Source organism: Onychomys torridus, chromosome 22 (assembly GCF_903995425.1).
Source record: "Onychomys torridus chromosome 22, mOncTor1.1, whole genome shotgun sequence".
NCBI classification, from domain to species: domain Eukaryota; kingdom Metazoa; phylum Chordata; class Mammalia; order Rodentia; family Cricetidae; genus Onychomys; species Onychomys torridus.
In genome coordinates, this window is record NC_050464.1 from 41,606,069 (window position 1) to 41,626,468 (window position 20,400).

Genomic DNA, 20,400 nt, shown 5'->3' on the forward strand with positions numbered 1-20,400 from the left:
AGGCCAGGCATGCCCTCAGGTCCCAAGGAGCCCCTCTTATGCTCACCTGCATGACCCTGGAGTAGGACAGGCATGTCCTGATACCATGCCATGTCCCACCAGCTCCACTGTCCCGTCTTGTCCCCACTGTGGTGTTTCTTAGGTTGGCCTTAGGCAAGCTAATGAGCTTGCTGCCTGTATCCCCCAAGAATGAAGCTCTCCAAAGCAAGGAGCTCTGGGCCCCTCCCCAGAAGATTCTAACACAAACTAAACATGTATCACTCACTATCCTTTAGAGGGAAAGGGGAGGTGCTTACCAAAGAGTGACAGCAGGGACTGGAGTGCAAAGTGGGTAGTGCGTCGACTAGCTTGTTTCCCAGTTTTCAGGATCACTTCCTCTTGGCCCACTTCACACAGGTCAAAACCTAGAGGAAGGTGGAAGACACCACATGCTGTGCATGGCTCTCCCAAGGGCAGTGTCTAGCCGTCAGGGTTCCCAACTGATAGTGGTCAGGTCAGGCTGCCTCTCCCACCACAGCTGCTGGGCACAGCCTTACCTGCTTCTGCAGGATTTTGCCTGACTCTTCTGCCATTTTCCTGGAGTCAGGCTCCATGAGACTAGACACATAGCCACAGCACAACCTGCTCGTTCTCCAGGCAAATGTGCCCAGGAGGTCTAGGTTAGCTGAGCATCACAGAGGCAGCCAGCAAGCACTCTCCCAGGCACTGTGGCCAAAGACTGTCCCCAGAAGAGACCAGCCAGACTTTCTACTTGAGACATCACAGCCTGTTGGAGACTGTGGGGTGGAGAAGGAAAGGGAGCTTGTATGGGGGCTCCTATGTGAAATGATGGGGACTAGACTGAACCGCTGGCCATTCACCAAAGGGGGCGCTTGTTCCCTTTCTACTCTTGGATGGGAGTCTGACATACATTCCATTCAGAATAAGGTTCCCTGAAAGACCCACAGAGCATTCTGGTTGTTATGGGAAACTACTCTATGGACTAAAGAATAAACAGGGATGCCTCATGGAAGTCATTAGGAAAATGAAATGCTTCTGATAGAATCCTCTGCTTCTGCCAGAGACTGGAGTCAGCCACCCCACCACTGACAGCCCTGTGCTGGGTTGGCAGAGGAACTCAGATGAGGATGGAAGGACTCTTGAGACCAGACCTGCCACCTACTGCTCTCCTCCCACTTTGCCTCCAGAAAGGACCAGGGGTGTGTGTGTGAGTGTGTGTGTGTGTGTGTGTGTGTGTGTGTGTGTGTGTGTGTGTGTCCTGTTCTGAGCACTGACTTAGGAGGTGCACAGGACACTAGTGGAACCAGCCTCGGGAGGAGCCAGGGCTGGGATTATTTCCCTTCTGGACTGGTCTCCATGACACAACTGGAAAGGGGTTGGAAATGTTCACAGATGTGGAGGGTTGACCATGCCATACCACACCGCTTGGTTTTCTCTTGCTGAGAGAAAAAGATGGAGCCACCTTCCAGTGATACACTGGTGTCACTGTCACAGAGGTGGCTGATAGCCAAGACAGAAGTGAAGACAATCTTTCTCATTTGCTTCTCCTGCCTCTGGTGGCATTTGTGTAGATTCCAACTCACCAGATTTGCCTTAACTCTGGACAAGAAACAAGTAGCCCAGATTGTAGATAGCACCAAGTGTGTGGATTGCCTTCTTCCTTAGAAATACATTATACAACTGAAAACACAGGCAGCTAGCCCCCAGCAGCGAGTAGATGCCCAGGACAGAGCATAAGGATGCATAGTCCTGCAATATCTGATGGTCCCTGTGGTAGTGACATCATATTGACATCTTCTAGATGTCTTTGACATTGCTCAGAGACCTCCTCATCTGGCCTAGAGGCCCTGCCCTGCCCTCGGCCTGGTAGGCCCTATCCCTACGCTGACCTCATGCTGCTCTTGGCCCTCCTGCCCTCACTGCTAGTCTCTGACCAGCAGCCCCTGGAGATGTGGTAAAGCTTGGTCTGTCCTGGGAGGTGAGGACAGACTAGAGGGGATACTGTGATGGAGGGAAGCAGGCTGAAGCAGCATTAGCATCTTTGGTTGATGTTTCTGCGTCCCTAGGCTTTACCCAACAGAAAACGGGAGAAGACAGCAAAGGGAGCTGAAAGAAGTAGCTCACTAAGTCAAGGGTGCTTGGTCCTACCGAGAGCTGCCAGGAACTCGTGACACCCTGGGAGCCGCCACAGCTGGACACTGAGGGAGACCGGAATGGGAGCTGAGGCAAAGTCCTGTTCCTTCTCGCAGGCCTGCAGCTGGACCAGCACCTGATGGAGCTGAGGGAGAGACAGACAGACGTAAGTATAGGTCTGCCAGGTTTTGGACTACCCTGCCTAAGCTCATGTCACCTGCCATGGATTGCTGGCCTCTCATGACACCTGTAGCCTCTGGAGGTCCTTGTTCAGTCATACCTACTGCCGTCTCTGGGGCAAGGACCTGGAGGGGCAAAGGAGCCTCCCGGGATCCCAGCTCTGCTTTGATCTCTGCCTTCCCTAAAGCACAGGAGAGGCTGTGGAAGTGGGGGAGAAGAATTGGGGTTGGCTCCCTCTGTTTTCAATTATGGACTTAGCTAAGACCATCTTTAGAATTCTTCACAAGACGAGGAAGATTTGAACACATCTCGTAACTGCAAGTTCATGGATGAGCTCGTGTGACCCACTCCAGTGCCACTGTGCACTATGCTTCTGGAGTGAGATTGCTCTGCCTGTGTTTGTCACTGGTTCTGCCCCTGCTGCTCTAGTGGAAGGACAGAGTGGAACAGGAAAGGGGCAGCAAGAGCAGAGGAGGGCCAAGCCCCAGCCCAGAGCTCTGTGCCAGCGACACGTGCACAGCCAGTGAGCTCAGAGCTGTAGTGCTGGGGTGGGTGGGCAAGGCGCTCACCTGACAGCAGTTGCTGTTTAAAGTTGTACTCACCATTCCCACCATATTTTTAACAGCCTTCAGCCAGCACAGTATAAGAAAAAGAAAGAAAGAGAGAGAGAGAAGAGAGTTTAGATTCAAGCATAGCAGTTATGCACACAAGCTGATTGCTGCTACGGGAAGCACTGCACCAGCCTGGTTCTGACCAGGGAGAGGAGCAAGAGGCAGCAGGGGACACAAGGCGACAGCTGTGCCTCGGCCAGTGTCCAGTTGTCCTAGGGCTCACAGTGAGCAGACCCAAAGTCCCTTGGTTCCATGAAAGCAAGAGGCATAAGGAGCTGGCACACTTGAAGGCTCTCAGCCTCAAGTTCTGCGTTCTTGTATGGAGAACACAGACCAGCACTCTAGATGCTTTAACAAGCAGCATTCTAGACTTATCCCCTGATGCTATACAGTAAGCAGATGAGGCATGCTAATTATAAACCAGCAGGAACTCAAGGAAGTCAGGTCCCTGGCTGCCAATAGCTCCAGGGCAGAGGAGTCTCCAGGAGCCATTGAGAGTGTCTACCTGGGGAAGCTCAGATAGGGAACCCATACTGGCACATGGCCGAGGCTGGCTTATATACCTCAGAGCAACATGCACTACTGTGTTAAGTTATAGCTTCCAGAATGACCAGGAATGCCCTCCAGAGGTCCTCCCACACATGCTGCACCTGGGGTGGACTCTAAAGACAGAGAAGCCACAAATTGTGCTGCTCAGAGCTCAGAATAGAAATTCGCAGAACCCCTGAATTCTACCCACATTTCCCCAAAGTGGCCTCTTCTTTAAAAACTGCCATGCAGCTGGCTTTGTGCTCAGTGCTGTGCCTCAGGGGCTGGCCCAATGCCTGCTGGCTCAGGACAGTGGCTGTGATGCTGGTCAGTCAGCTGAGAAAGCTGGCTGAGGTGGCAGGTACAAGGAGATAGTGAATGGAGGGTTCTGGAGACGCCTGGACCACACACAGGCAGGGCCTAGGAGCCCTGAGAACCTGTCTGTAGATGCTGCCTGTTTGGAGATGCCATTCCCTAAGGCAAGGAAACCACACTCTGTATTCCTGACAGGCCTGTCTGGGTCTGTCCAGCCTGGCTTTACTTACCCGGCTGATAAGCTGCTCTCCAGTCTCTGAGGCTGTGATGAGCTTGCACAGTGCTTGGAGGGCTGGGTTGGGCAGACCTGAGCCAGTACAGAGGAGCAGATGTTACTCAGAGGGTCTTGGCACCTCCAGGGGAAAGAGTTCCAGTGTTAAGGTAGATTGCTGCAGGTTGGCCCAGCCAGAGACATGTCCCTGTGTGGCTTAGGACCTCCATGGAAGTGGGATCCTGACCTTATGCTTTACTCTCCTAGTGATGTTTCCAGGTCACCCTAGTTCCCAGTGGTGTGCCTCTGTGTCACACCCTAGTTGGTCTGTGGTTTTGCCAGGACCACAGCTGCTGCTGATCTGTGGCTGTCATTTGCCCAGGACCACTGAACACGCCCAGGTGACCACTGCAGACAGGAAGATTGGGTGAGGTGGGCATCAGCCATGTATCGTGGCTTTCTGGGACTCTGCCATGTCTGGTGATACTTCTAGCTACAAGGCCCAGCATTCTTGTGACTCACGGTCCCCTCTGTGCTAGCCCCTCCCCAGCCCCACCCCCATAGCAGCTCACCCAGCAGGGCCTGAAGGGTGCTGCTGCACTGCTGCAACCTCTCGCCTGGGTCCGAGGTTGGGAAGAAGACAGCTGCCGGCAGGCCACTGGCAGCAGGGTCCAGCCGGAAGCCCACAGCAGTGAGGAGGGCCTGCCATCCGGGAATGCCACCCACTTTGTTCTCTACACTCTGCTGGGATGTGTACATGGCATTGCGCTGCCCGTTCTGGATGCGCTGTAGGGACTTCTCCACCTAGTGGGGAACAGGACAGTTAGAGATCCAGATCAGCCCCGTTCCTCCTGGTGCTTTGGGGGAAGTCGGTCCAGTGCTGACTACTGCCACCTAGAAAGCCCATTTGACCAGGCCTAAGGACATGATGCAGAGATCACTGGGCCTGAGGCACAGGAGGGTATGATGGTAAGGATCTGGTCATCAGAGCTGCAGGGCTGGGACAAAGAAGTCTGCCCCTCTCCACTCCAGACACTGTAGCAAATCGCAGAAAATGGCCTCAGGTCAGAGCCTGCCCAGCCCTTCCAGTGCCTGCCAGATCCTCATTTTCTACAGAATGTGTCAACAGCACTGCTCCCTGGTTGGCCTGAGTTGTCACAGGTCCCGAGGCACAGAGGATTGCACACTGTCCCCCATGTCACTTGAGGCTGCTCTTAGAACAAAACACAGCACAGATCAGATGTCTGGGGGAGAGAAGTGTCCACTTAAAACAGTCAGAAGTGGCTGTCCCTGGGACAGACAGTCTTGGAGACACCTTGCCTCCTGAAGGGGAAACAGGCAATGTTACAAGGAAGTGTGGCAGGGGAGCCTGATGTGTGGCTCTGGTGATTACCATTGATGGAGGGAAGCAGTAAATATTCCTGCATCCTGGGGCCTCAGGCCCCTGAGAAGCCTGGCTGGACAGAGGAGTGTGGGGCCAGGGCTCTCTGCTGCCTAAGAGAAGTCTGCAGGGGTAGGAAGGAGTGCTCTAGATGTGCTGGGGAACTTGAAAGGATCCAATACTGTAGCTTCCAGATACGTGGTGACAGAGGAAGCCTCTCAGCATCCTCAGGGCCTAGAGTGTGGCCTCTCACAGCAGGCCTAGGCACCCCTAGGTACAGTGCATGCTGACTGCCTAAGGTTCAGAACCTCCACATAGACCCAAGCCTGAAGAATGGATGTGCACAGGGAGCCACCAGGTCCAGGGTGTGGGGGTCTGAAGGCCCAGGTTGAGTCTTCCCTATGGGATAGGAGGTTTACATAGCCAAGGTGGCCTGTCCACCTGGACCCCGACCTACTTCCAGCTCCTGGAGCGGGTCTTCTGCAGGAGCTTCTGCAATGGTGCTTGCTCTAGGCCTATACAGTAACCACAGATAGTGTGCCCATGCTACATGGATCCCAGCCTGGGCCAGACCTGGGTTGGGAATGACTGGAAACTGCCCTCCATGCTTTCAGCGAAGGGTTGAAAGGTGGGACACATTTTGTGTGACTTTTATTTTGGGAGTGACATGGTCTTTCATATTCCGAGTCATCCTTTAACCCCTGATCCTTCTAGCTGTCCCTTCTGAGTGACTATCTTAACTGACAGCTTCTGCTGTGCAGATGCCTACGGCCTCATGAACCCCGGGATGACCAAGGGTACAATCAGTCCTTTCTCGAATCGGGGAAAGACTCTGGTAATGAAGTAAGGCCTGTCAGCTGCGGAGTCTTCCTGCATTCCTGGGACTCATTCCCGCGAATCCTCCAAGACTGAAGTATCAGCACCTTGCCTTCCTCCAAGGGAAACTGAGCAGCTGGATCTGGTCACCATGCCTTGTCCTGAGTGCTGTCCCAGCTGGTTCTCACTGGCACCTTGCCCAGGTTCCCCACAGGGTCCCATCAGCCCTTACCAGGTGTAGCAGCACTCGTAGGGCATCCCGAGCCCGCTCCGGGTGCTGCAGGATCTCCGTGAGGGCCTGGCCGATGAGTGAGGAGGGGCTGTTCAGCTTTACATCACTCCCAATAAGTGTGAAACCTGAGGACAGCACAGAGGGACCTTAGGGAACAGTATTGCTGCCCTGACCATTTCCTCCCAAGTGCTCAGCTAGAGAGCTGGGCAATGATGGGTGTGGTCTCTTGGGCACCCATACCACCTGGCTGTCTGAATGAGTGGCAGGAAGATACCCCCAGAGCAGCCACTAGCCTAGGCACCCTGAAGCTTCCTTGTGAAAAGGCCTTGTGGAAGAGAACTTGGGGCAGGAACCAGCAACCAGAGGGGTAAAGAGAAGTTGTTCCTCCAGTTGAGAAGGAGCAGCCTGAGCTAGCAAGAAAGACCAGACCAGCTAAGCAACAGGAGCTCATCCATCTCCTTCTTGAACCCTTAGCTCCTTTGCCTGCATAGGTTGTCCGTAAAGAAAAACAAATGAATGCCACTTTCAAACAAGTGCACTACACCCGGGAAGCCCGCACAGGGCAGGGAGCCCCTGCAAAAATGAAGGGCCAGGCAGAGGACCTGGCTTCCTACATAGACGCTGTGTGGGGTATGAACAGGACAGGTGTGGTCTCCAGGGACCATGGGTCACCAGGACACTTGCCCTACCAGAACACCAGCAATTAAGTGGCACAGCCATGCTCTAGCCTTGTGCTGCCTTTGTGGATGGTAAGGGCTGCTCTGAAGGAGCCACACTACCTGCCAGGGACACTGAACTGTAGAGGGACTGGTGACCTCCACACGGTACACAGCCCTATCTACATCTTCCAGAGGCCACACCAAGGGTCTTGTTTACTAACACAGGGTTTTAAATTTGGTGCCACTATGACAGACACCCATTGTCCACTGACACTGAGAGCCGTGCATTCACTCTGAGGGTGAACTCCTTAGTCTAGAAGGTGATGACTGTGCCTCCAGGGGCTGAGTATGAGGGCGTTGGCACCCAGAGCCAACTTCCTGCCCTTCCCCAGCTGCAGAACAAGCCTGGGAGGACCCCCAGGGCCCGCTGACAGGTTCCGGCTGCCTACCTGCCCAGTTGGAGGGGTGTGAGAAGGCCTTGCTGCTCTGCACTGCTTTCATGGCCTCGCCGAGGGAGGCACTGGCCTTGAGGCCATTCAGCAGGGATGAGTAGAAGGCATGAATAAACATCTTGGAAGCTGCTACTGGCACTGGCCACAGAGCCACTAGTACACACTGTGCACCAGCAGCTAGGAAGGCCCGTGTCAGTGCCACCAAGCCGTCCGCTGTGACGCGGCCGTTGGCCTCCTGGGAAGAGCTGAGTACCACCAGCTTCACAGACAGCCGCAGGTCCAGGAGGTCAGCAGCAGTGAGGAGCAGCTCCCGCAGCGGTGGGCAGTCTGAGATGCTTTCTCCGTCACTTGCATCATCCTGCACCCGCAGCGACTCGGGGATTGTGTAGGGGTGGCCGAAGGAGCTCTTGCTGCCAGCAGGGTTGCCCTCCATGTTGGGTGTGAGGACTAAGGCTGACAGTTTCCAAGAGACATGGGTAGCAAAGTGGACACACTCTGCCTGGGTCAAGGCGCTCATGACCCTCTCCTTGGTGGCCATACTGCCCACAAGGGGCTGACAGCCCAGAAGCTCTGATACCATGTATGCCTCCTCCTCCGCAGAAGGCATTGGTCCCCACAGCCACCTGTCCATTACTGCTGATGGGAGCTTGGGGTTGCCTATGACCGCTGCCATGGCAGTGGAGCTGGAGTATGTGGGTGGGGTCTTCCTCAGGTGACACTGCAGGGGAGTCAACAGCATGGTTAGCAGGACATCTGGTGTCCCTGACATCATCCACCCTACCTTTTCAGCATCTTCATGACCCAGTACAGCCTGCCCCTCAGACACCAGGACAGTTCCCTGCAGCCAGCACAGTAGAGGCTTCTGGAAGCTGGTATCATCCAATTGCCTAGAGTGCCAGGCAGTGTTGGAGATACCAATTTACTTCCTATCTGGAACCTGGAGTCAGCCTGGAAACTTAAGAATTTTCTTCCTTCCCTCTAAACTGATTCTGACTTGAGAAAGTTATAATTTAACAACAAACTGAAAGCTGAGATCTTCAAAACCACTGAGGCAGAAACTACCCCATATGAATTGTGTCCTAGGTCTAAGACCTGGTTGCTAACCCTACCCTTTCTTCACGCTACGGGATGTGGGGACCGACCCCAGAGCCAGACAGTACGTTACCTTAGAGTGTGGACCAAGCGAGCGGAGGGCAGGCACGGCAATGAGGGTAAAGCGCTCATACAGGTACTCGTTGGAGGCACTGCCCTTCAGGAGAGCAAAGGGGACAAGGTAGAGCTCCCCCTCCAGAACCAGGACCAGCTGCCGGTGCCGGCCCACAGGGCCACTTGAGTGCATCAGGCCCTGCAGAGTAAGCACAAGGCTGACTCAGGGTGGGTTTCCCATGATCTAAGGTCACCCTGGTCAACTGTCAGGGCAGGTTTGTAGGCTGTGGGGACTAGAGATGCTACCCTGGAGCAGTGTTCACAGGTGTGTCTGCCTCAGAGGCTGGGGCTTCTGTATGTCTCACTGGGAGACAGAAGGTTAGGGAACAGTCTGTCAAGGCCTGCGGGTGACCTGAGGTGAGATGAGAGTCACCAGCCTGAAGGGGATGACATCCAAAGAGAGAGCAGCTGCCATAGATCCAAGTGTCTGCCCTGGAGGCTGAGAATGAGTGAGAGGGAGCTGTCCCAGGGCACCCCAAGAACAGAGTAGAGAGACTGCTGGCACCAGGACTGAAGAGTACATGCAATGACCCTCCTTGGCAGCAGGGACTCCATGAGCCTGGTGATCTCCCATTTTGATGAGTACAAGGCCAGACACTCAGAGCCAGGATGGAAGAGTCAGGGTTCCTGTAGTCCAGGAAATTTTGTGATGCTTGGGTCTCAGTTCAGCTCCCCAGGGCCTGGCTCTGAAGGTGCTGTCTCCATTTATGACCTCTGGAGATGAGAAGGGGTCGGAGAGGCAGTATCTCTCCTGACAGAACTTAGGGTGAGGAGCTGGGGAAGTCTGTGTGCAAGCCGCAGCATGAACACACCTGCCCATTCTTCCCAGATGTGGCCTTTCCAAATGGGCCCTGATGAAAAGTGAGGACATAGCTTAAAGGGAAGCCAGCTGTGAAGATGGCCAAGCCCCAGGTGTGGTGGTGCACTCTCATAATCCCAATACTCTGGAAGGACGAGGCAGGACTGTCATGACTTCAAGGTGAGCCTGGGCTATAAATCAAGACTCTACTTAAGAAGCCTGGGAGGAAGTGGGGAAGAGAGGGAGTGAGCCAAGATGGAGTGCAAGCCACTGCAGCAGTGTGGCTGCAGGCAGGTCATCTGTAGACGCCTGTCTCCTGGGTCTGACTGGATGGGGATGACAGGCTGTACCCTCAGGAAGTGAATGTGGCTGAGGGTGGCAGAAGTGCTTGCTAACCCAGACTGACATGTGCTAGTGGGAGTTCAGGCTCTACAAACCCCAGGCTCGTTTCCTCTTATAATCTGGCTAAACCAAGAGAGAGCAGAGAATCGAAATCACAGGGGTTACTCCTTGTTTGCTTTACAAGCCATTTCCCAAGAAGAGCTAAAGTTGCTCTTTGTGACACAGGGAGTAGAAAGTATGGCCCTGCTGTTTCAGAGCTGCACAGGTGATTGTGTGTGCTCACAGGGAGTCAGTAGGGTTGTCGGCATCTAGGCCGCATGCACACTGAGTCCTGTTCTAGACCTCAGTGAGGTTATCAGCTAGGATAGTATGATGGTCAGTGAGAGCATTGCTTTCCAAAATACAGGAAACATGGGGATTCGGGTGACCTGCTGCATGCAAAATTGATCCATGCTTTGGGTTCCAGAGTCATAGGACTCATTTTATCAGATGCCAGCTTGTCAGGGTCTCTTGAGCCTTCGTTGTCTAAGCCCCAGTCAGGCTGGGTCAAATGTCATCCTGTAGGCCACCCGTGTCTCTGGGACATTTTCCTTATTATGGCAGCATCTATGGGTATGATCCAGTGGGGACACAGGAGCATGAGTAGGCTGGAAGCTCTGCAGAGCAAATGACCCTGGCTGTGGGGGTCACAGGGGCTCTAACTCTACCCATGCCATGGGACCTGGGCCAGAAGCACAAAGACAATAGCCATGTTTCCTGGACAGTGGTGTGTCCACTCACATGGCTCTGCTGTTGGGAGTTCCCCTCCCTAGATGCCTCAGCTTTCTGAGATACTGCTGAGCAGTGCCCATCTTGTGCCCACCATATACAATGAGAGGCCAGGTAATATAGGACACAGGCCTGCCCATGCACTTACACACTGTATAAGAAGCTGTTGCCCAGTAAGACTCAGTGGTGGTAGCTTGAACCACTACAGAGGTATAAAATGCCAGCCTCGGAAGGTAGCAGTGCCAATGTGGGCACCAGGCTGGGCCCTGTACTGGAAGCTAGAAAGGACCAGAAAGGCGTGGCTCAGGCAAATTAACCCATTAAGGTGAGAGCATGTGAATGCCTGTGAGCAGGAGCCAGACAGCAGAGGGCCCTGGACTGCAATGGCCTATTGTGCATCATATGACTGTGGAGGCCTTGGGAGTAGCTTGTCATGAGTCAAGCCCACTCAGAGACAGACCCAACAACACATTCATTCAGAGGAAGGGGGGGGGGGGGATCCGACCAGCACACTGTAGCCAGTGACCTCAGGTGAGCCATGGGGTTGGGGATACTCTTGAGCCTCACATGCTAATATTGCTGAGTCTCCTAGGACGTTGCCCCATTGGACAGCACCAAGTCTGCCATAGGCCTATAGTCGTGGGCATATGCAACCTTGCTCTGGCTGTGTGAAAGAAGCCAGGTGGGAGATGGGTTGTCCAACCAATGAATGCCAGCTCCAAAAGGTGGTGTGGGGAGCTGGGGGGCCAGGTGGAAACGATGCCCTGTGGACACTGCCCTCCCCTTACCTGCAGTCCTAGCTGTATCCAGGGTGGAAGGGAAAGAGAGAGAGGTCGTAGTCCACCTCATGGACCACATGTAGGGTGGTCCACACAGGTCCTGAGTGGGTCAGATTGGGGGAGGGCTCTGGCATCTGCAGTCTTCTCATTGAGAGGCAGAATGACTGGGACACCAGCCTTCACCTAAAACTCAAGAACCCAACAAGCCCACCAGAGATGCACTTTCTAACCCCTGATGTTTTCAGAACAAGGCAGGAGGCAATGTCCTGGAATCTGTCTGCTCCCATGGTGCAGCCTTTTGTGTGTCTAAGTAGTGCTGACAAGCCTTGCTGTGGGCTGAGCTGGGGTAGCCCAGCAAGGATGGGGGCAGCCTTTGCAGAGGGAGGGGCTGTTGTTGTTGAAGGTGGATGGAGGTAGCCTGGAAGTGGCCCTGCATCACTGTGGTGCCTCACTACCCACTTGAGGCTAGGCTATGTCCACCGAGGGTGGAAGTGACTGAGGAGGCAGCCATCCTGCAAGACGGAGTTAGGCAATGGGAGGATGTATGGTGCATCAGCCACAAGCCCAGGCTACTCCTTGGCCACTGTGCCATCAACCCTCTCCTGCAGCCCTCCCCACACTGGTCACTGCTGGCTTGCCTGCTCTCCAAGGTTGCTTAGCAGCAAATATCATGTGTGGGTTGGCCACAACCTTTCTAGGTTTGTCTTAGGCATACATCCATAGCTCTGGAGAGTCTGCAGGGCTCCCTCATACTTATGGTTCATCTTGCTCCTCGCCAGCCTCTTCCCACTCTGTTCCTGTTAGCCTGTGGTGGGTCTTTACCTCCTGACCTGATTACTATGACAGAACCCACAATCAGGAAGGGAGGGCCTTTCCAGAGCAGAGACCAAGACTAAGGAGAAGAAACAAGAGAGGGTGGTGTCTCTGCATGACATGGGCGGCTCTGCATGGCATGGGCAGCACTTCAATTGCCTGCACCTGTTAGATGCCGTTAGCACCCTTCCTCATAGCCCAGGAAGCAAAGGGAACTGCAGTTGCATGCGTCAAGTGTGAGTATGCAGCTCTCCATAGTGACTCAGATGTGTCGGGACAGCCTGTGGTTTGTGCCACACCTGACTCCTGACCACAAGTCATTTTTCCATTGTGCATTTTTTCTCTGGCTTTTGCAGGCAGCTGTGTGGCTAAACTGTGTAAATGACCTCTGTGGAGCATCCAGAGTCAAATTTTACCCTAAGTAGAGTTGAAGCAAAGGGGTAAAAAGATGAGGGTGACAGGTTAAACTAGAACAAGTCCTTGAGTCTGGGCCTCCACAGAGTGAGTGACTCTGCCAACCTGGAGACTGCCCTGCTACAAGCCTGCCTCAATGTCACACATGCTGCTGATAGGTCCAGGGCCAGACTCTGAGTCAGCCCTGAAAACACCACAGGCTACAGGTAGTCTGGTCACATGGGCTTTAGAGATGAGATGGCTCCCTTGGCCTCTTACAACCAGATAGGCAGACCAAGGCACTGGCTGTTGCTGTCCTTAACACCATTAATTAAACCTACTGTAGGCACCCACCTCCACCTCCTACCTTTCACTCCAAACACTCCTATATTAGACAGGATTTGACTGAGCATTTGCTGACGGCTCCTGGATGACAATAACACAGTTCCCATCCTGATAGGATAGCACACTTCCCAGGACATGCATTCAATCACAGGCTGGTGTGCCATAGAGTAGAAAATTCTCTCCCACTTTCCATACTGTTGGGCCTAGTCCCCAGCAATAGGATCACAGCTGAACCAAGGCAATTGTTCAAATAATTACATGCTCCACATGAAGAGGCCCATGGTTAGGCTGGAAGTGTCCATGATTCCCACACCAGGCTCCAGTCCTGATCTATGGTTTCTGTGCAAATGTGGGGGTGGGCTGCTTCTGGAAGCTGGCAGTGTCATGTCGCCCTCTGGTGGTCTCTAGAGAGGTGTGGCATGTTTACAGGAGGATGTAGAGTCCTTCTGGGCCTCCTCCTGCTATAGGGCAGCCAGGAAGGAGGGAGGGGAGCTTCTGGAATTGATCAGTCACTCCAGCTGACATGCCACTTTTGGCCTGCCTGCTAGGTTGTCTCCAGACTCAGGGCAGTGAGTGCCTGGTGTGTCTAAGTTTGTCTAAATGAGTAGCTATAACTGGGCACAAAATTAGGTTCCAGCTTCTCAGAAGTACTTTTCCTAAAACACATTGGGTTCTTTTGCTTTTAAAATATACTTTGATCAGGGTCTTGCCATGTTGCTCAGAATGGGTGAGAACCTCTGGTCACACCGTCCTGCCTTGCCATCCTGAGTGCTGAGACTAGGCTAGGCCCCAGCCAAGGGCAGCTCTGGTTAGCAGGGGTTAGCCCAGCTCTCACCATTTATTCCAGGGCTTTATACAGCTCTCACTAGACGCCTTGTTTGAAGCAGCTGAGCTCATCGATGGTGTTAAACCCCTGGCCTACAAAGGAATCATTTTAGAGTCAGAGCTGCTTTGATGTGTGGCATGTGGGCACAGGCATTGGTCTCTCATCTGCAGCGGACACAGCCTCGGTAGGTGTCAGGTGGCCAACACTGTGAAGGTGCTAGCTGATTGATGTTCTGCCTGTCTAAAGCTGAGACCACCCTTCCTTGCACCTCTGCAGGAACATGGAGGTATAAAGACTCAACTTAGCACACTGTTACTCTGGGGGTCATGGAGGAAAGTCTAAGAGGAGTGTCTGAAGCACACCCCAGGGCTCCATGTAGTGGTATTTGCTCTGCCCATGACCTTGGGCTATAGAACCCAAAGGAGGAGGTGCTTCCTGCCATTGTATGTGACTTCTTTTTTTTTTTTTTTTTTTTTGGTTTTTTGAGACAGGGTTTCTCTGTGTAGCTTTGCGCCTGTCCTGGAACTCGCCTGCCTCCGCCTCCCGAATGCTGGGATTAAAGGCGTGTGCTACCACCACCTGGCATGTGACCTCTTATAAGGACTTGGAGAAGGGTCACAGGCCCCTTCTCTGTGCTCCTGCCTGTCTCGGTGGATTTGCTCTCGGTCAGATCAGAGGACGACTTCAGCTGTCTGTTCTGTATTTGTGAGTATATTTCCTCAATTTATAGCTTAATGAATTCTGTTACCCATTTAATAGACTCATGTGGATTGATCATAATAAGATGCATCCAACAGGAAAACTTATGTTAAAGTTAAAACCTTCCTTTTTGATTAACAGAAAAGGGGAAGTGCTGTGGGATGTCTTTCTGTATGCTGTGACTATGTGTTGCTCTGATTGGTTGATAAAGCTTCATTGGCCTATGGCAGGGCAGCTTAGAGGAAGGTGGGAAATCCAAGGAGAGAGACAGGAAAGAGAAAGACGCCAGCTGCTGCCAAAGGAACAAGATGCCAGCAGGAGAAAGATGCCAGCAGCCTGGTAACGTGATGGCCACATGGCAACTTATCAATTAATAGAAATGGATTAAGTTATAAAAGCTAGCTAGCAAGAAGCCTGCCATAGGCCATACAATTGGTAATTAAGATAAGCCTCTGAGTGATCATTTTATAAGCAGCTGTGGGACTGAGAGAGAGAGATTTGTCATGACCGTGGGCCAGGCAGGACACCAGAAATCTTTTGACTACATCTCCAGGCACTTGGAGAGTACCCTCTGGCATCCATGGTTCTGGGGCTTCCCCTCACCAGGTGGGAGCTGGACACCTCTTGCTCTCAGCTTCCTCTGCTGATTCCCGGTGCCTGCCTCTGCTTGGAATCATCAGCAAGGGGTGGTTTTCTTAGGGTGAGCAGTACCTCCACCGGGGGCTCCTCGGCCATGGCCCAACTGTGGGTTCTGGCAGGCATATGCATAAGAAACCTGGCCTGTGTAGCTGTAGTGCTGGGGGGCTATCTGCTTCTAGCTCTTTGAAAACCCCCAGTTTGCCCCAGGTGGCCATAAAAACCATTACCTAGTTTCTCCCCGGGTCTTCTGCTTTCTGTGTGGTGCTGTATCAGACCAAATGCAAATGTGCTTCTGATCTAAGACAGCTCAATAAACTCTATTGAGTGCCCATATGCACCAGACCTCATGCCAGCTGCTAAGTGGTAGTCCCGGCCTTGACTGGGGAATGTGAATTGAGTCACAAGGGAGAAGTAGGTAAGAGCCAAGTCCTGAGACTCCAATGTTGCTGTGTAGAGGACAAGGGACAGGGCTTCGGGATGGAGGCCTTGCTAAGCTGGGCAGGGTGGCACCTTCCAGTCATACTACATCACAGTCATTTCCCCCTTTGTTCTGTCTTGCCCTGCTTCCCAACCAGCAACTCAGCATTAATGGGGCAAAGGTGGAGGAGGCTCAGCAGGTGAACAGAGTGGGGAGCACTTCCCAGAGTGTAGAAGGAGCACTTCCTGGAGCACAGAGGACTTCTGGTGGCGGTGGGAGGCAGGAGAGAAACACACATCTTCCTCAGTCAGCAAAACCAGAGCCTTATCAGGGCATTGTGGAGAGGGTAAAGATAAGAAGGGACAGGGAAGAGCATGGAGGATAAGAGGGGCTCCGCCTTTCCAGAAGTAACAATATCCAGAAGGTTGCAGCTGGGAAAGGCTGAAGAGACCTTGAGGGAGGGGCTTGGACACAGCAGCTCCCCCCACCCCAGGTGACAGTCCTGTCTGCAGCCCCAATGCTTTAGTGCCCTTCTCCTTCCTCCCTATGCTAATCAGACATGTCCTGCAGCTATCCTCACTTCCTACAGAGAAAAGACAAGTGTTTGAGCCAGGGTCACCTGTCAGGAAAGGGCAGAGACCACAGGGTACCATCAAGCAGAACAGCCACCCTACAACTGTTAAGCCATTCTGGGGATGGAGGAATCATACACAAACTGTGGCCTCCAGATACACCGTGCTTCTACAGATACTGATGCAGAGAGAGGTGCTCTTGCCTCTGTAGATAGATCACTGGCTGTGATGGCCCTGCCTGCAATAGGCCCCTTAAACGTTCAGGTCCACCAAGGTCGCTGAACCATCAAAGAGCACTGTCTGAATTAAGAAGAGATATGCCAAGCTCAGGGTAGCTTGGACATGCCAGCCAGAGAGCAAGGTGGTCTGTGTGGTGTCTTTATCACTGAACACTGGGTCTGTTTGAGACCCAAGGAAAGAGCAAGAGACTGGCTTGGGTCATCAGGATGAACATCTAGGATTAAAGAGGGGTGGGAGGCATTCAGTCCTAGTGATGACATGGCAGTGCTCTGAGTCTTGTGACCAGTAGACAAGGCAAGGAGCACATGAGGGCACTGAGGCCGAATGCATTCAGCCTGTGTAGAGCAGAGCTAAGTACAAACTCAGACCTGCCAACTTGATGCTCAGGACCTTGGCTATAAGCAGACAGCCAAGAACACGTGTCCATTGAGTGCTCTAGGGGGATGTGCATGGGCACTGAGCAGTAAATGATGTATTCTGATACCAAGGAGCCTCATGCCCCAGGAGGCACTTACCCCTTCCATGGGCGCGATGAGCAGATCATACAGGGCACGGAGTGGGGGCTTGGCCAATGAGTTTTGCCTCCTGGGGAGAGAGGAAGTCCCATCTTTGCTGGGTGACACGGTACCACTGAACAAGCTTGTCATGCTCTGGCAGCTCCTGGGGAGACAGGATGAGGGTAGGAATCAGGCTCACCCTCCATCACTGTGGTTGCCTGCAGGGCCTCATAACATGCCTGCCAACTCCAGCTCATGCTTGTCCCTTGCAGGTTATTGTCATACAACCCTGCGTTCTGTACACAACAGCATGCATCTCTGTGATGTCATTTACATAATTGAGCATCCCAGAGTGCTGGTTCTGTACGGAGCAATTGTGCTGTCAAGCACAAGGCCTGGGAAGGGTCAGTGCAGCCGACAAGGAAAACAACATCCAGTACCAGTGAACTTGCAACCCATGGCAAGGATCCGCTGGCCAGACCCAGCCAGACTCTGGCAGAGCCCCTCTGCTTCACAGGGGCGCCCTGAAAGCTGCTAATTGGAAATTGCTTGTAGAGGGAGCATCTTGTGTAGCTATTGGGGGTCATTTCACTAACACAGTGGCACCTTTAGCCCCCAGGACCCCATGAGTCACACTCTCAAAGGATGACAAGGCCAATTGCTGACTGGTTGTTAGAAAATGTATTGAAGTACTGGATGGCTGCGAGGCACAGCCATGGTCTCCGGGACCCTAAAGAACACTGAACACACAGGTAAATGGAGAGGAGGTCACAGAATCTGCCAGTCAACCTGACTTGTGTGGCCACAGCATGGCCTGCTGGTAACTAGCACTTCCTGTGTAACTGCTGAGCTCTGTAGCCCTGGCAGGGACTGTGCCAGATGCTACACATAGCAGCAGGCAGTGGAAAGCATTGTCTCTGCTAGTTGTGACAGCTTTTCAATTGTTGCCTGAGAGCAAGCCAGAAGGAGTCTCCTCCAGGAACAGTTGGAAGGAGCACCTGCAAAAAAAACATAAAGGGCCCATGTGTGCCCTCCCTCGGGTCTTCACTGTCCAGCTCTCCCCTGAAGGTGATATGTGCAAATTGTTCTCTAAAGAGATGCTTCAGCAGAGTGGTGCATGGCAATCTTCTGGGTGTGTAAGGAAGCTTGGCCCAGGACTGGGGCAGGACATATACCTTTGCACTTCATACTGGCTCAGGTGTAGGCATGGTCTCCAGGGTAGCCCTCAGGGGCCCTGTCCCCCTCTCTCATCTTTGCCGGTTCTTTAGCCTGGGCAGCTGCCCTGGGCCTGTAAGGCTGCTTGCTCTTCCTTTGCAGGTGAGGCACAGAATTTCATAGGCAGGGGTCAAACTTTGTATGCTGTGGCACCAGATTTGCATTGTCATGGGTCTCCAGAAGGTGGCGCTGGATCACTGTCTTGTCATCCATTCCCGCCAGCTCCACTTAGGCTAAGTGACAGTTCAGCTGTAGGCAGAGGGTTTTCTTAGGCTGTACAGTCTTTATTAGCCGGCTTCTCAGATGATGTCTATTAATCTACTTCTAGAGGAATGCACAGCACAGAAGTCTGCCTTGTACAAGGAGGAGATGGGGCAGACTCAGCCCAGGGCGTATTGTTCATAAGCACTGCTGTAGAACAATGGGAAACAGACCACAGGCTGCTTGGTGTGACTCTCCCTCTGGAGAGGGAGTGATAGGTGATTGCCAAAGCTGGGACTGTGCTGTTAGCTCTAGGCCTTCCTCCAGACTGGGCTCACAGAAATGATCCCCACCTCAGCATGAGCTGCTTCCTCAGGCCTTCCCACCATGAACAGAGCTCTTTCAGGCACATGGGATGGCCTTCCTTGTAAGAGGGCTCAGCCTCCACCCCTCCCCTCTCCAGACTTTCACTTTCTATTGTACCTCTGTAGCAGCCCTGTCCCACTTGGTATACACTGCTACCCCACAGAGCCTACTACCTTCCGTAGAAAGCTCAGAATGGCTATGGAACTGGCCTCTGTCCCTCCATCTACTCTCTATACAATGCCTGAAGCTTGGCTGGTTCTTCCTGCAGACACTTCAAGGGACAGTGCAGGGGCCCATCAAGCTTACTGGTGCTTGGGCATAGAAAGTCAAGACTACAGTCCTGTGCAGCAGCCTTCTCACCTATTCCTGACAGCCTGTGGGGTGCTGTTCCAAGTGGGTTCACAAGGACCCCTCAGAGATGTGTTGGGAGGAGCTGTCCATGGGCAGAGGTACTCTGTGGGGCCCAGAAGGCTCCTGCTTTGTTCCTGGAGGAGCCTAAGCAAAAGCAGGTAAATATTTGCTAGAGCTTATAGGAGAAGCCCAGGGCTGATGCTCTGAGGAAGGTTAGTAGGGTCTTGGGGGGCTGGACACTGACTTTACACCTGACAGGTCAGATTTTGTGCTGGCTCTTCACAGTCTAGCTATGAGGCTCTGGGCTGCCTTCCTTGTCAGCCTGCTAGTTGTCAGAGTAAGCCAGAAGGGCTTTCTACCAGGGTCTATTGGAGAGGGTAGGGCCAGCCTCCCATGTATCCTTTTTTTTTTTTTTTGAGACAGGGTTTCTCTGTGTAGCTTTGCGCCTTTCCTGGAACTCACTTGGTAGCCCAGACTGGCCTCGAACTCAGAAAGATCCACCTGGCTCTGCCTCCCCAGTGCTGGGATTAAAGGCGTGTGCCACCACCGCCCGGCTCCACGTGTCCTTTTAACCATGCCCGTCACAGCTATGGGAAGGGTCAACAGAGATGAGGGAAGCACTACATGCTGGTGGTACTTGGTGGCATTAGTTCATAGATGCCTTCTCTTTGCTGGGGTGGTAGTGGGGATCTACTGTTTGCTTTAATCCTTTAAACCAAAGAACCCTCTATACCCTCCTCCTCGCTGGCTTATCTCTTCCTCCACCCATCAGTTGAGTGAGTCAGACTTACTCAACAGCAGCAAGGTAACCAGTGCCTTGGGGATAGAGAAAGGAAGCCTAGACCAGACCCAGGCTTTAGTGAGTATGTAGCCTGCGGGGGAGAACAAATGCAAGGGGCCAGAAAGCACCAGGGGCCTGGGAGAAGAGAACTCAACCAGGGTAGCCTGGGAACAAAGGCTGTGTGCATGCGATGACCTTCACAGGAGAGCCTGATCTGGCCATGTCCCAGTGCCAGGCAAAGGCCTCCAGAGAAGGCAGTTAAGACAGGCCCAGGAATCCTCAGGGCCATGCCGAACGGACAGTCAGTGGAGAGAGTGGGGAAGATGGCAGGGTGGCTCAGTGACCATGTGACTCCCCTAGCATCCTAAGAGGGTAAAGTGCTTGAGTGAAGGTCAGGTGACCACCCACTTGCCTCAGGGTGGGTGTGAGGGACAAACCCCATCTTGTGACCAATCTCTTGGGAGACCCAGCCACCTCCCAAGGCCCCTTCCAGGATTACATCATACCACCATTTGCTTTGAACAGTGAGTGCTGAGGCATGGAGTGGGGGCTTTCAGAGTGGGGACCAGAAGGGTGGGGTCACAGCCTGCAGTCTCTCTAGCACAGTGGTTCTCAATACTCCTAATGCTGCG

General features: G+C 53.2%; 1 protein-coding gene across 3 annotated transcripts in view; it reads right to left on the reverse strand.

The window, feature by feature from the left end:
• The window catches only part of Ttc28 (tetratricopeptide repeat domain 28), a 417,040-nt gene that overhangs the window by 5,501 nt on the left and 391,139 nt on the right, over window positions 1-20,400 (reverse strand). For 2 of the 3 annotated variants that reach the window (XM_036171625.1, XM_036171627.1), the window contains exons 13-21: window positions 16,873-17,017; window positions 8,684-8,863; window positions 7,516-8,236; window positions 6,408-6,532; window positions 4,551-4,782; window positions 3,998-4,074; window positions 2,916-2,939; window positions 2,149-2,278; window positions 297-404 (exon numbers count right to left, since the gene is read on the reverse strand). In XM_036171625.1, the coding sequence (XP_036027518.1) occupies window positions 297-404; window positions 2,149-2,278; window positions 2,916-2,939; window positions 3,998-4,074; window positions 4,551-4,782; window positions 6,408-6,532; window positions 7,516-8,236; window positions 8,684-8,863; window positions 16,873-17,017 (1,742 nt within the window). The remainder of the gene's footprint in view (window positions 1-296; window positions 405-2,148; window positions 2,279-2,915; window positions 2,940-3,997; window positions 4,075-4,550; window positions 4,783-6,407; window positions 6,533-7,515; window positions 8,237-8,683; window positions 8,864-16,872; window positions 17,018-20,400) is intronic. The other variant, XM_036171626.1, reaches the window with a different exon arrangement.